Source organism: Molossus molossus, unplaced genomic scaffold (assembly GCF_014108415.1).
Source record: "Molossus molossus isolate mMolMol1 unplaced genomic scaffold, mMolMol1.p scaffold_m16_p_19, whole genome shotgun sequence".
Taxonomy (NCBI): Eukaryota; Metazoa; Chordata; class Mammalia; order Chiroptera; family Molossidae; genus Molossus; species Molossus molossus.
In genome coordinates, this window is record NW_023425354.1 from 30283804 (window position 1) to 30298163 (window position 14360).

General features: G+C 45.4%; 2 protein-coding genes across 2 annotated transcripts; both read right to left on the bottom strand.

The window, feature by feature from the left end:
• Nucleotides 1-5812: 5812 nt before the first annotated feature.
• Nucleotides 5813-6319, bottom strand: LOC118634112 (keratin-associated protein 2-3). The gene is made up of 2 exons (XM_036268429.1): nucleotides 6085-6319; nucleotides 5813-5991 (listed from the first exon to the last, which is right to left on the bottom strand). The coding sequence occupies exons 1-2, from the start codon at nucleotides 6317-6319 to the stop codon at nucleotides 5813-5815; spliced, it is 414 nt and encodes a 137-aa protein (XP_036124322.1).
• A 5239-nt stretch (nucleotides 6320-11558) lies between these two features.
• LOC118634775 (keratin-associated protein 2-3-like) lies at nucleotides 11559-11966 on the bottom strand. The gene has a single exon (XM_036269528.1). It carries the CDS (start codon nucleotides 11964-11966, stop codon nucleotides 11559-11561), a length of 408 nt encoding a protein of 135 aa, XP_036125421.1.
• Between the last annotated feature and the right edge of the window lie 2394 nt (nucleotides 11967-14360).

Sequence of the window (14360 nt, forward strand, 5' to 3'; positions counted from 1 at the left end):
GGTGGTGTCTGGGGCTGGGCTGGCTTGGACTGGTGCGAGGATTCGGGTGTTCTCAGGTGTGACTGTGCTCCTCCCCATCGGGGCCCTTATATACCCTGGCCTGGTGCTGATAACCCCAGGACACAGGGTCATTTCCTTGTTTTTGATTATTTTATTTTGAAACGGCACTGATAGGTTAGTAAGTTCTCCAGACACTTCTTTTGGGTGCTCAGGTACTCATAAAAGACTTTGTTTTCCTTATTTAATGGAAACTCATTATATTTTCTATATATGGTTCAAATATGAACTTAATGACTCTAAGTTCAAAGTCTCCAATTATCTTTATAACTTGGTGATGCTTTTACCAATGGGTGTTTTGCCAGCACAGCGTAGCTGGCATGCTTCTCAGGGTTACTTCCTCATAGTGGAAGTGAATTCCCCAGGCCGAGTGTCCTGTTGCGCTGCTAAGCCTCCTGGCAAAGCAAGTTCAGAGAAATACTGCAGGAATATTTTAAAAGTCACAATTTGTCAGTAAAAGAATTTTTCAGTCTACTTTTTGGAGCTACAGGCCTGTATCTTTATAAACTTCTATAATCAGTGTTTCTCTTTTTTTCCTCATTTTAAAAAAATTTTGGTAAAATACACATAACATAAAATTGACTGTTTTAGCCATTTTTGTGTATATAGTTCAGTGGCATTAAACACATTCATAGTATTGTGCAGCCGTCAGCAACATGCATCTCCAGAACTCTTTCATGTTGAAAAACGAAAACTCTACCCATTAAACACTAACTCTCCATGACCCCCCTCTCCAGCTCCTGGCAATGACCATTATACTTTCTCTTTAAAAAAGTATCTTCTTGGGAATGCGGACTGGTGCAGCCACTATAAAAAACAATATGGTGTTTCCTCAAAAAAATTAAAAATTGATCTGCCATTTGATCCAGTGATCCCACTTCTAGGAATATATCCTAAGAAGCCTGAAACACCAATCAGAAAGAATATATGTTCATAGCAGTGCTACTTACAATTGCTAAGATCTGGAAACAGCCCAAATGTCCATTAGTAGATGAGTGGATAAAAAAGCTGTGGTATATGTATACAATGGAATACTATGCAGCTGTAAGAAAGAAAGATCTCTTATCCTTTGAGACGACATGGAGGGACCTGGAGAGTATTATGCTAAGCGAAATAAGCCAATCAGAGAAAGACAAATACCGCATGATCTCTCTTATATGTGGAATATAATGAACAAAACAAACTGATGAACAAAATAGACCCAGAGACATAGAAAGGAGTATGATTCAGACTGACAAACATCAGAGGAGGGGGGTGGGGGGAGGGAGGGATGAGATAAACCAAAGAACTTATATGTATGTATGTGTAACCAATGGACATAGACAACAATGCTGGGGGGCTGGGGGTGGGATGGAGAGGAGGGTGACTAGGAGGGAAAAAGGAGAAACCTCTGTAACAAAAATAAATTAATAAAAATTGTGTGTGTGTGTGTGTGTGTATATATATATACATAAAACTTAAAAAAATTTTTTCTTCTATTTGCTCCCAAACCCAGCCTATGGGAACCACCATTTCATTCTATGAATTCTGTTTTTGGGGGCGTGTGGAGGGATTACATGCTCATTAATTTTTATAATTATATTTTTTCATACCAAGGTGAATTTCATTATTTATAACCTTCATAATAGCTAGTATCACTGAGTTCTAACTCTGTTGCAATCATTATGCAAAAGACATAAAGGTATTACTCTATTCTTTGTAACACTGGTATTATTATAGTCATTTTACACACAATGAACCAGACAAGCAACTTCCCTAAGTTCGTAAACTTTGCAGTGTGTGAACTAATATTTATTCCAAAAACATCTGTGGGAACCTTATTTGGGAGCCCAAGAAGCTGAAGAATGGAGCTGTAGGTATCGCATTCCCCCTTGTCATTAAGCAATGTCTGTTTTATTTAGGAATTTTAGCAGTGAATTAATTTTTAAGAATAGTTGTTATTTGTGAAATAGCAAAATTTTAGTGTCATCTGAAAGGATTCTGTCTCACCAGTATCCTCAGGATTTGGAAGAACTGTCTCCCAGTTTTTCTCACAGCCTTCTCACAATTCCAAAACATACCATAAGGAGGTAGTAATACAACTGGACGTAACTGAGTGGCCATGGGCACTATGAGCAAAGCCGTGGTCAGATGAGGGTTGCGGTCTGCCAGCATGGCAAAATGCCCAGGCAGTGATTCCAACCACATGTGCAGTTCAGGCACCTTGTTCATACCCCATCGCCCTGCTCCACTGTCTCCCCCAACCCTGTACTCTGCTTGAGTTTCTTCCTGCCCAAAAAGGTTAGTAACATTTTTTTTATCCTCACCTGAGAATATTTATTCATTTTTTTTGTTCAGATAGAGTGGGAGGGAGGGAGTCGAAGAGAGAGAGAGAGAGAAACATCGACGTGAAAGAAACACATCAAGTGGCTGCCTCCCGCATAGCCTTGGTTGGGTCAGGGCCGGGGACAAACTGCAACTGAGGCACATGGCCTTAGTGGGAACCGAACCTGGGTCTCTCTAGACCGCAGGCTGACGCTCTAACTGCTGAGCCAAGCCGGCCAGAGCGTTAGTAAGATTTTAAAGGGTAAGGGTAAAAGCTTGCAAAAGGCGGAAACTGTGAAAAATTGTGTTGCTTGCATGACCTTTGCTCAGCTTTCTATTGAGTACAGATAAGGATTCTCGGGTTATCCGCAAGACAATCTGGATGAGGTACCAGACCAGTCCAACTGCAAAGTGGACAATGGGTCATGCAGAGTACGTCAGCAGGAGCTGCTGGAAGCTAAAAGTAGAGTATATAACCTACACCCCAACTGTTATTTGAAGCTGAACCCTTTTTGGCTCAGCCCGCCTGCACCCAGGCACATGCTATAAAGCCATTTTGCTCTACGTTGGCCTTGTGTTGTGGATGTGATCTCCCTCGCATCAGACCTTTAACTGCCCACAGAACCAACTGTGACATTCAGTTGTCTCAAACCGTCAGGGCCTGTAGGAGAATCCTGTTACTCAGCAATTTGGTAGCTTCTGCCTCTGGATTTGCTGGGTTCCAACCTTTTGCTTTACAGCAAAGTCTGCTCTGGGTCTGTGGTCCAAGGCTCCAGTTTAAGCCTTCTTCTCGATCTTTCTGCTTGCATAGTCCCTTGCAGCTTACCCAGACCGGTGCCAGCTTGTGGCTGACCAGAGCATGGAGCTACTGTCGAAGCAAACGGATCCAGTAATGATGATGAGCCTGGGCGAAAAGCAAGCATTCCGTGTCTGAGAAACTATTGTGAGACGAGGAAGTCGCTAAAAGGCTAACAAGGGAAATTCTGGGATGAAGGAAAACAGAGGAAGTTAGAGAACCTTTAAAAATGGTGGTCAACCTTGTGCCAGGTGGCACCTTCATGTGAAATGTAATTGCTCCCATCCCTGGCTGAGCCTTGCCTGGTGTGGAGGGCGGTCTAATGGCCTACAGGGAACGGAAAGATGGTGGACTAACGGGATAAAAACTAAGCCACCTGCAAGGCTACAATGTGGGTTTGCCGCTTTTTTTCTTTTAAAGTTTGTGCCTTCCAGATGAAAAGAAAGGGCTGCCGGAGGCTTGACTTGGGGTGGTAAACACACAATACAGTGTACTGATGATGTATTGTAGAACTGTGCACCCGATACCTGTATAATGTTGTTAACCAGTGTCACCCTAATAAATAAAATAAAAAGGAAAAAAAATAAATTGCTCCACGGTGCTTCTAACATAGAGCTAGAATGGAAGAAAGGTAATCCTATGGTCTGTGGGACCACCGCATTCATATGTGGAAACCCAAGGTGATAGGGTTAGAACGTAGGGCCTTTGGGAGGTGATTAGGTCATGAGGATGCCCTCATGAATGAGGTCATTGCTCTTACAAAAGAGGTTCAACACCTCGTCCCGTCCACCCTGTGAGCACATGGAGAAGTTGGCTGTCTGCAACCTGGAAGATGTCCCTGCCAGACCTAACGAGGCTGGCATCCTGGACTTGGACTCCCAGCCTCCAGAACTATGAGAAATAAATTTTTGTTATTCATAAAAAAAAAAAAAAAAGGTAGTCAAACCCTGACCGGTTCGGCTCAGCGGTTAGAGCATCGGCCTGCGGACCAGAAAGTCCTGGGTTCAGTTCCTGCTAAGGGTACGTACCTCGGTTGCAGTTTGTCCCCGGCCCTGGTTGGGGTAGTGTGGGTGGCAGCCACTCGATGTGTTTCTTTCACATCGATATTTCTCTCTCTCTCCCTCCCACTCTATCTGAACAAAAAATGAAAAAATGTCCTCGAGTGAGGATACCCCTCAAAAAAAAAGTGGTGGTCAAGAATATGTAGAAAGAAACTGGACCTTGGAGCCTACTCATTGGTCAACTATTCAACCTGTAGTAAAGGGAAAACTCCATTGTGAATGCATGGACAGTGCTAAGCTTTTATTATAATGGGATACCTGTTGAGAAGCTACTACCATATTTCAAGAAAAATACTCTTCTTCATGAGATGGCTTGTTGTTTCGTTGTAAGAAAGCACATGTCCGGCATGAGGAGACAGTGGAGTGGGAAATCTCTCTCTTCCAAACCTTAGAATTTACTCAATGATTCAACAAATCATTTCTGATTATAGCCAATGTGCCAAACCCCGTGCAGGTCAGAGGGAATCCCTTAGTGAGCAAAGTCAGTTAAGATCCAGGCCTGTCTCCCCTCACTGGGCAGGTAGATATGTCCAAGCATACAGGCAGCAAGTGACAAGAACTCCCATAGATCAGATCGTTGGAACTCTGTACATAGTGCTTGGGAAAACAATAATAGTTAGTTCCCTAGCCAGCCAAAAAGTTTGTAGCAGTAAGAGATCCAGTGCGGATTTATGTTATCACCGTTGCCACTGTGTCATCCTTATTTTAAATGGCCACATTATCCGGAGTTCTAAATTAGAATGGTACCCACCAAGGAACATCTCTCTGACCGCTCAGCGGCAGTGATGCCACTGAAATTCGAATTGGCCACAGTGGTGCCGGTGGGAGCCCTGGAGAAGCTGGGAGTTTCCCAGCACAGGCTCTGTTGTTAGGGATTCCCAGGTACCAGTGGACGTTCCTCACTGTGTCATTTTAAAATCAGGGAACACAGGTGCTGATGATTCATGAGTCACGTGCCTGACCAGAGAGGCCCGCTGAGGCCTGTCCAGTTCGTCACCATCCCCGCAAAACCTGTGGCCTGGAAGAGGAGGGTACTTAACATGAGATGTTCCGAATTATTCAAATTGCTGTTAAAATGACAGACCTTGTCCTGGACTTGTGCCTAAAGCTAAATAATGGCCATGAGAAATCCTTCCTTTGGTTCTTCCGATTCCGCATACCATAGCTTCAGCTAAATATCAGCTTTTGCAGATGAATAAGCAATAAAGAGAAACGCATTTGCTTCCCAGAAGTAAAATTTTATTATTTTACTGTGCAGTAACCCAGCATGAATGTGATCTTATCCTAGAAACACATCCCATCTCGAAACAGCAGAGGAGAGATGATGAGCCAGTAGGGTAGCGTTTCATTCAAGAGGAAATTTGAACTGTGTTTACTCGTTTTTTTCAAGCCAGCAACTCAAGTGACGAAGGTTGGAATTTTTCTAAAGTTTCTCAAAAAGGGTTGGGATGAGCTGCACAATGACGTGGTAAATGCACAGACAGTCACTGCTGAATTGGTTGTTGAAGAGCAGCAGGTGGAAAGATGGATCTGATCCACAGTGGAGGGAAGTTTGTATGTTTCTGAACACTTGGAAAGTTTCCTGTTGGGCTGCTCAGCAGCAGCTGCAGCAGCAGGGGGAGGTCCTGCAGGTGGTGCGGCAGGGGGCAGGCTGGCAGCAGGGGGGCCGGCAGCAGGGGGCCTGCACACAGATGGGCTGGCAGCAGGTGGAGGCCCAGCAGCAGGGGCGGCAGACCACAGCCGTGCAGGACGTGGGGCAGCAGGTGATGGGGCAGCAGCAGCCCTCCTGCACGCCGCAGGGGTCACAGCAGATACGGTGGCGGCAGAACACAGCCGTGCAGGACGTGGGGCAGCAGGCGATGGGCTGGCAGCAGCCCTCCTGCAGGCCGCAGGGGTCACAGCAGATGGGGCGGCGGCAGGGCTCACAGATGGGGCGCGTGCAGCGGGGCACACAGCTCACAGGGCGGCACACGGTGGTCTGGCAGCAGCAGGGGCGGCAGCAGCAGGGGTCTCTGCAGCAGCAGGGTTGGCAGCAGCAGGGCTGGCAGCAGCCTCCCCCACAGCAGGAGGAGCAGGTGGAGCCGCAGCAGGAGCCGGTCATGGTGGTGTCTGGGGCTGGGCGGGGTTGGACTGGTGTGAGGAGTTGGGTGTTCTCAGGTGTGACTGTGCTCCATCCCATCGGGGCCCTTTATATACTCTGGCCAGGATCTGATAACCCCCAGGATACACAAGGTCACTTCCCAAAGTTGTGGTTGCCCACTGAAATGAGAAGTCAAGATTGGTGGATTCAGTTGCTGAGGCAGCAATTCCAACATCACCGACGGATGCTTTCCTTCCTTCCTGCTTTCCCCCTTGAAATGATTACGTGATGATTTATACCTTCAGAAAAATTACTCATTGAATAGCCAGTTTCCCCAGACCTCGTGACAAGCTGAAGAATCCAGGGTTGCCACTGTCACACTCTCCTCCGGTTCACATCCTTGACCAAGTGTGCGACTGTGATGTTCACGGGCTTGATTTCTTGCAACGAAGCAAGAATTTCTAAAAAAAAAAAAACAGAGCAAAAAAACCCTAACCACACCAAAATGACTCATGAAAGGAGATGTGTCCCGAACCTGCTAGGACAAGAATGGTGCAGAGCTTCTGTCAAACAACAGATTGCTTCTCCTTGTTTACGTGGACATAACCACGCAGACCACAAGGCTGCTGGTGTTACAGGCCGTTCGCGTTGGTCTCTTACTCACAGTGACGTATGACACTTACCACGTAAACAATGCTCTGCTCTTTGGGAGGTAGAGAGGGAAAGGAAAGAAAAATATGTTCTGAGTAGCTTCTGATCACACAGTAATGACAGATTTTAGGCAGGGAGGACAAGGCAGATAAAGCAATTGAAGGAAAAGAATGTCTCATGGCACAATAAAGCCAAACTAAATGTGGATTTTATTGCTACTGTGCTTGAACACGGTCTTAGAAATGACATTTAAACGGACCTATTTCTTGCTTGCTGGGTGTGACATGAGCACGTGTTTCGAGTTCTTCAAAGTATATGGAAAATATTTCTGCAGGAATCAGTATATTTCTGTAGTGGATGCTTAGGTTTGCTGGCTGAGGGTTTTGATTCCTTACGAAGGAGAAGGCAAAGGGGCCTCAGTGAGCTGGTGACATGAAAGAGCTCTGTCTCTTTGGTCCACCGCAGTCCTGGTGCTCAGAGCCTTTGACTTGCGGACTGTCGCAGCCCATCACAGTGCGGGGACGGCCAGATCTGTGGAACCGCTTCTGAGTCACACAGAGCAAAGACCGGCCAACTTGCAGCGATTCCACAGGTCTTCTGTTGCGTGTAAACCCTGGTGGTTGACGCCTCGTCTTTTCCCAACTCTGAGCCACTTCAGTGTAGTGAACATTATCAAAAATTTTGTCCCATCTAGTGAAAGAAAAGAAGAACTTGCTTGATTTACGGTTTAGCATATTGTTGTTTGGTTTAGATTATATATAGAGAGATCCAGATGTTAGGAATAGGAATATATCCATTATTTTATTCACTGCTGTTTTTGTTGTTGCAATTTTTATTAATTTATTTTTGTTACAGATTCACTGCTTTTTAAATAAACTTATCTTTATTATTGAATGGATTACAGATGTTCCCTCCTTTTGCTACATTTACAACCCCCCCCCCAATCCCTCCTCTCTCCTGCCTTCCCCACACTATTGTCTGTGTCCACTGGTTATGCATATATGCATAGAAGTTCTTTGGTTTATCTCATCCTGCCCTCTCTCCCCCCTTCTTTTTGAGGTTCACCAGTCTAACGACCAATTTGTACTTCTTATTCCTTTATCCTTTTCACCCATCCCCCAACCCCCTCCCATCTGGCAAGCAACAAAAAGTTCTCTGTATCTATGAGTCTGTTTCTGTTCTGCTTGCTCATTTTGTTTATAGATTCAATTGTCTATAGATATGTATCAATTGCCATTTTATTGTTCATATTTTTGTTCTTCTTCTCCTTCAAGAAGACCCTTCAATATTTCATATAACACTGGTTTGGTGGTGATGAATTCCTTTAGCTTTTTCTTGTCTGGGTAACTCTATATGTCCACCGATTCTAAATCAGAGCTTTGCAGGGTAGGGTAATCTTGGTTCTAGGTCGTGTGAAATCAATCTGAATGGAAGGCCTACAACTACAAAATTGAAGAAGAAGCCACATGGAGACTGGTAGGAGGGGCAGAGGCAGGGATGGACTGGCCCCAGACCCACGTGTGGCGGATTAAAATCAGGAGGGACACCTTGACTGTGAAGGTCCTCCCTGAGGAGTGAGGGGTCCCCGTCCCACACCAGGCCCCTCAGCTCAGGGTTCCAGTGCCAGGAAGAGAAGTCACTGCTTTTTTTTTTTTAAAAAACTAACAAAAAGACATAGTACTAAGACATTTTGTGTTCTAAAATTACAGAGTGTCAGAAACGTTGCCGTCTGAGTCACCTCTGTAAGAAGGGAACATCCTACACCCACTATTGCCTGGCCAGGACCTTAGTCACCTTAACACAGAGAAGCAGCCTCAATATCCAACCCGGAGGCAGAGTTTCAGGTACGAGATTTTTCAGACACGACCCTCGCCCTCACCTTAGCTGTAGAGTATCCGAAGAAAGAGGATCTAAGTCCTTTTCACAGGCCAGTCCTGCTATTAATTCTTCTGCACAAAGCCCTATTTTATTTGAGCCTAACAAAACACCATTTTATATAACTTCACCTAAATCCACTATTTCTCAAAATCCTACAGAAACCTTTCCTCTCCCTTCACCTTGTGGTCCTGTGCTGTGCGGTTTCCTTCGCTGTAGCACATTCCTGGACGTAAGCTTGTGGGACGAGAGATGGCGTCTGTGGTCTTTATCGCGTGGGCTTTTCGTGTCGTAACATTCAAATTTCAGATTCTGCCAGAGCATAATTACCAGAGCGGGAGCAAGTGAGCGTTAGCCAAGGTGGTGGTCAGTTGTAGACTTTCTGTGGTGAGATGGAAACAGAACGTGGTGTTGGTGACTCTTTGTGATGCTGAACCAGGCCCCCATCTCAAGAGCTTCGTAAGTTGTGTTTCTGTAGGAACTAGTTTGGGGGCCACTAGATGTTAGGGAATGTTTAAAATTCTGCAAACAGAATTCCTCCATTCTCCAAAATGGTCTTTAGTAAAATATTCTGCAGTCGTAACAGTTAGAAATGGGGAAGGGGAAGATCAATGGGAAGGGACAGGAGGAGGATGGGGAGACCAAGAAGGATTCAGATCCTTCCTCCGCCCCCAGCAGCTGTGTGACTTAGAGCAAGGACCACACCCTGCCAGCCTGTTTCCTCATCTGTGAAACGCAGGAGGCCTCACGGGCCAGGTTTATCGTAAACCCATACAAATGTGAAAGGCAGAAGAGATGGATGTCATTATTGAGAAGAGAAATATTTTCCTTGGAAAAGACAGAAAACTCTAGGTGATCAGGGGACCATTGGGATTTATTTCTGAAATTTTAAGAAGAAAGATCTCTTGTAAGTGGTTTAGATATTCATCTGCCTAAAGCCAGGGAAGACGAACCCAGGTTCTCTTTCGGAGTCTCTTAGAGCTTTGAGTTGTTCAATTCCTGTGGGTGGTTCAGGGTGAGAGGAAAATTGCCAGAAGCATATATTGTCCCTGGCTATTTCTTGTACCTGATGCTAAATCTCTGTTCATAAATCCTATAATCCAGGACTCGTGCCTATGAACTTATAGGTCAACTTTTAAAGAACCCTTTCCTTACAAGACAGTCTCGATCTGATGATGAAGTTTTGGGCCTTTTTTATTATATTTAGTAGGAAATTTATTTCTATCAGTGGAAGTGGACTATCCTTGAATTAAAATAGCCTTCCCTGAGTCCTTTCCCACTCTCTGTGACATGATATGTAATAAATAGCACCTTTTGTGCACCTGAAACTAATATAATAATGTATGTCAACTGTAACTGAAAAATAAAAATGATTTTTAAATGGGAAAAATAAATATATAAGCCTATTAATGTAAATAAATAAACAGCACATCATCTGCACCTGTTTGATACAGTGACGCTGAAATATGCAACAGGGAATATGAATGAACGGTCCTGGGTGCTTACGATGTACAAGGCACGTTACATAACTAGAGTCGTTTAACTTTTCCAGTGATCTACACTGATGACTATTAATGTTCCCATTTTGTAGATGAGGAAACCTGAGGATGAGAAAAGTGAAGTTATACTGATGCAGACGTTTTTCCTTTACGTAAATATCTGTCTTTTAGAATTCTTGTCATAAAGACGATTCCCTTCTAATTCAGTTTAATTCAACAAATAGAGATTAATTACCAACTCTGTTTAAACATCGAGCTCAGTACTGGGAGCCAGAGTGAATAACTGTGGTTTGTCCTTGGAGGGAGAGAAATAGATGATCTCAGTGCATGTCCTATGGGGAGGGAGATGAGCACAGGATCACAGGGTGCTATTGACATCTGTTGGGGTACCTGCCCTAGCCTGTGTGTGCATGCACGTGTATGTGCACGTGTGTGTGCACGTGTGTGCATGCATGTGTGTGCGTGTGTGTGTGACCCAGAGATTAGGACAGGACTGCTAGAGAAGACTGAACTGAACTTGGAAATGACTCAGTTAGGTAAGTGAAGAAGGTGGAGGGAAGGGGAAGGGGAAGAATACTCCAGAAAAATGAAGGAACATGATAGAAGCAAATGGAACAGCATGGCATGTGTCATGAGAAGTTTCGTATTGCTTAGTGAAACTTAGTGAGGGATGTTGAGACATGAACCTGGAGATATGGACAAAGGACAGGCCATGGAGGACCTGGTGTGCATAGATTCCTACCCACATGCACAGCCCAAGGACTAGCCTGGCCATCCTGTACCATGTTCAAGACTCTTACCAGGGTCCCTAGCACCTCTCTGTCTCTCTGTCCTGTTCTCCTCATCCTCTCTGTCTCTTTTCCTGTCTCCCTCTTCACTCTCCTTCCTGCTCATCATCTGCTCACTTGTGTACACTGATTGGAATACCTGCACTTAGAAATGAATCAGGTAGCGGGGAGGTTTACAGGATATATCAGTTTATTAAAACATGTGTTTGCCAAGTCCACTCCAGGGACTTTGAAAGGTGGGCTTGCCACCCATAGTGACTTCTGCTGTTGGGGACACCTGGGAACTTGGCTCAGAGTGGACATGGAGATCTGCTTGTGTGTCCAAATGGTAGTATGTAAAAATGATAATGGTCACTTTATGGAAAAAATCTGTTTTGTCTTAACTCGATTAAAATGCAGAGTAGGTGCATAGGCTCCAGTGTATTGATGTGTGGGGACCAAGGGGTTTCAGCAGCTGCAGCAGGGGGAGGTCCTGCAGGTGGTGCGGCAGGGGGCAGGCTGGCAGCAGGGGGGCCGGCAGCAGGGGGCCTGCACACAGATGGGCTGGCAGCAGGTGGAGGCCCAGCAGCAGGGGCGGCAGACCACAGCCGTGCAGGACGTGGGGCAGCAGGTGATGGGGCAGCAGCAGCCCTCCTGCACGCCGCAGGGGTCACAGCAGATGGGGCGGCGGCAGGGCTCACAGATGGGGCGCGTGCAGCGGGGCACACAGCTCACAGGGCGGCACACGGTGGTCTGGCAGCAGCAGGGGCGGCAGCAGCAGGGGTCTCTGCAGCAGCAGGGCTGGCAGCAGCAGGGCTGGCAGCAGCCTCCCCCACAGCAGGAGGAGCAGGTGGAGCCGCAGCAGGAGCCGGTCATGGTGGTGTCTGGGGCTGGGCGGGGTTGAACTGGTGTGAGGAGTTGATGTTCTCAGGTGTGACTGTGCTCCTCCCCATTGGGGCCCTTATATACCCTGGCCTGGTGCTGATAACCCCAGGACACAGGGTCATTTCCTTGTTAATTTCCTGGCCAATCAAGTGAGGATTTAACGTTGACTAATAGTGTTTTTGGTAACCCCACCTCATGCATATGTATTTGTACACAGACGCCACAAATGTTCTTTCTTTTTTTATATTGTTTATTCTCACCAAATCTAGACATTGGATTGGATTCTGATGGATTTCTCTTTAAATATTTCTAACTCATAAAAGAGAAAAGAATGTGTTTTCTAAACGAGTATAGTACCTCATCACTCTGCCGGTGGCCCTGAAGTTTCTTGTATTCATGGACTTCAAAGACTCTCATAATTGCCACCCACACAGCGACTTGCTTTATTTACGCACATGCGCGACAGGAACAGGTAATAGCAGCACCCAGTGCAGACGAGCAGTCATCTGCTTCCATGTGCCTCCTTCCGTGGCTCACTGAAAGGCAGGTCTGTGGGTCTGCACATGGGGAGGCACCGCAGGGCACCCTGGATCCCGGCCACTCTGCATCCATGCCACCCTGGGTTAATTACTGCCCCTCTGGGCTGTCCTACCTCGATTGTAATGTCTCACAGTCACCTGGAATGCTGTCTTCATCCTTGCAAGCCAAAATCAACGTCCACCTTGGTTGTAAAACCCCCATCGGGGATCTGTTGCAATTTTTGTTTTTGTAAATAATGTGGGATTAATCACTGCACGTGTGGAACCCAGGAAGGGACGTAGAGGATATGGAGGCCTATTCCCCACTCTCCAGGAGGGGGCACGTGTGTTCACCACCGTCACACAGTTAGGTCTGGGGTCCAGGTCCTCTCCTTCCGCAGGAAGCAACCTCTGAGTGTTATGTTCATCAGGCTCAGTAGACCCGAGTCTTCGGATGGAAGACAGACCGATTCAAGCCTCCAAATAAGTAGTATCATTAAATGTGATAAGAGAATTGGGGAAATGATTCACCCCATGACAGGTCATCTGAAAGGGCCGCAGGGCTTCTGTGCGGGGTCAGAGCTGTGCACGAGCACAGGGGTTTCTCTCTGAGGACCCGCAGAGCTGGACTGCGGAGTGGGGTGCGCCCTTCTCTTCTGGACGCTGGTCTCCAGGAGTCTGCTTTCCCTGGGGGGCGCACCGCGGCGCCGAGACAGGCAGGTGCCCGACCGAGTCCTTCTGCTGTTGTCTGTGCCTTCACCCCATATCTTACCGTTGTGATGAGTTCTATAAACTTGCTTCTTACTCGTGAAATCACTTACTAGTGAACCACTAGTGAGATCAACACTTTTTTTGGGATTTGAATAAAAAACAAAAGAAATCTGCCCAGTCAATCCCACTTTCTCTCTGTGAACACGAAATGAAAACAAGAGGCTAGGAGCTTGCAGGCCGCCAATCAAATGCTGTTCAGTAGTCATCTTCCTAAAATGACCTCCTCTGCTTCAAGGGGAGGCTTTTTGTTGTTGTCATGGGGAATTCTGTTTGCTGTGATGACATCATGGAAGCTGTCATAGCTGTGGATTATACCAAATTCATGCTGATTCCTCATGGCAAGATTTTCTCTTGTAACATTAGTTGATTTTTTTTTTTTTTTTTTACTGTATAGACTAAATAACTCTCTGAGATAATGTGGCTAGAATTACATGCAATATTCTAGGCAAAGTCATATTATAATCTGGTGTAAGGCTCAGATTTTTCTGGTTTACAGATAGCCTTTTTATTTACGACCAACATTCTGTGGACATTTTTGGCCTCAACAGTCCTTTAAATGAATACCTTATATCATAGTTTTATAAGGGTCTTTCTTTTGTTTTCTAACTAGGCTCTTACTGGAAGTTTACACCCATTTTCCTCTAAGAACAGTTAATGATACTGTACTATTTTGTTCACTGATGCTGGATACTTCCGCTTTTCTTTCCGCTACGTAAGAACTTTAAATATAATTTAGGGAGTACTTGGTATGTTCCAAGGACTATCTTATTAATCATCAGAACAATCAATTGAGTTACGTATTATTATCTCCACTTTATAGATGAAGAATCTGAAACTTAGAGAGGTTAACGAATTTCCCCAAGGTTACACAGCTCTTACCTTAAATAACAAAGTCTGGATTCAACCTGTCTGACCCTTAAGGCTGTGTTTTAACAAATACGTTTACAAAAGTGAATGGGATTCCCCTTCAATATTATGATAGTATTTCACTTTGTATTATCCATAAAAGATTAATTTTATCTATAAACCCAGATATTCATTAACCTATATCCTTCAAAACATTTATTAAAATAAAACCAATCCTAGCACAAACACT

Coding starts and splice junctions, on each gene's coding strand:
- LOC118634112 (XM_036268429.1), bottom strand. CDS start 6,319: ATGACCGGCTCCTGCTGCGGCTCCACCTGCTCCTCCTGCTGTGGGGGA. Junction 5,992..6,084: donor CCTGCAGGAGGGCTGCTGCC/AGCCCATCGCCT, acceptor AGGGCTGCTGCT/GCCCCATCACCTGCTGCCCC.
- LOC118634775 (XM_036269528.1), bottom strand. CDS start 11,966: ATGACCGGCTCCTGCTGCGGCTCCACCTGCTCCTCCTGCTGTGGGGGA.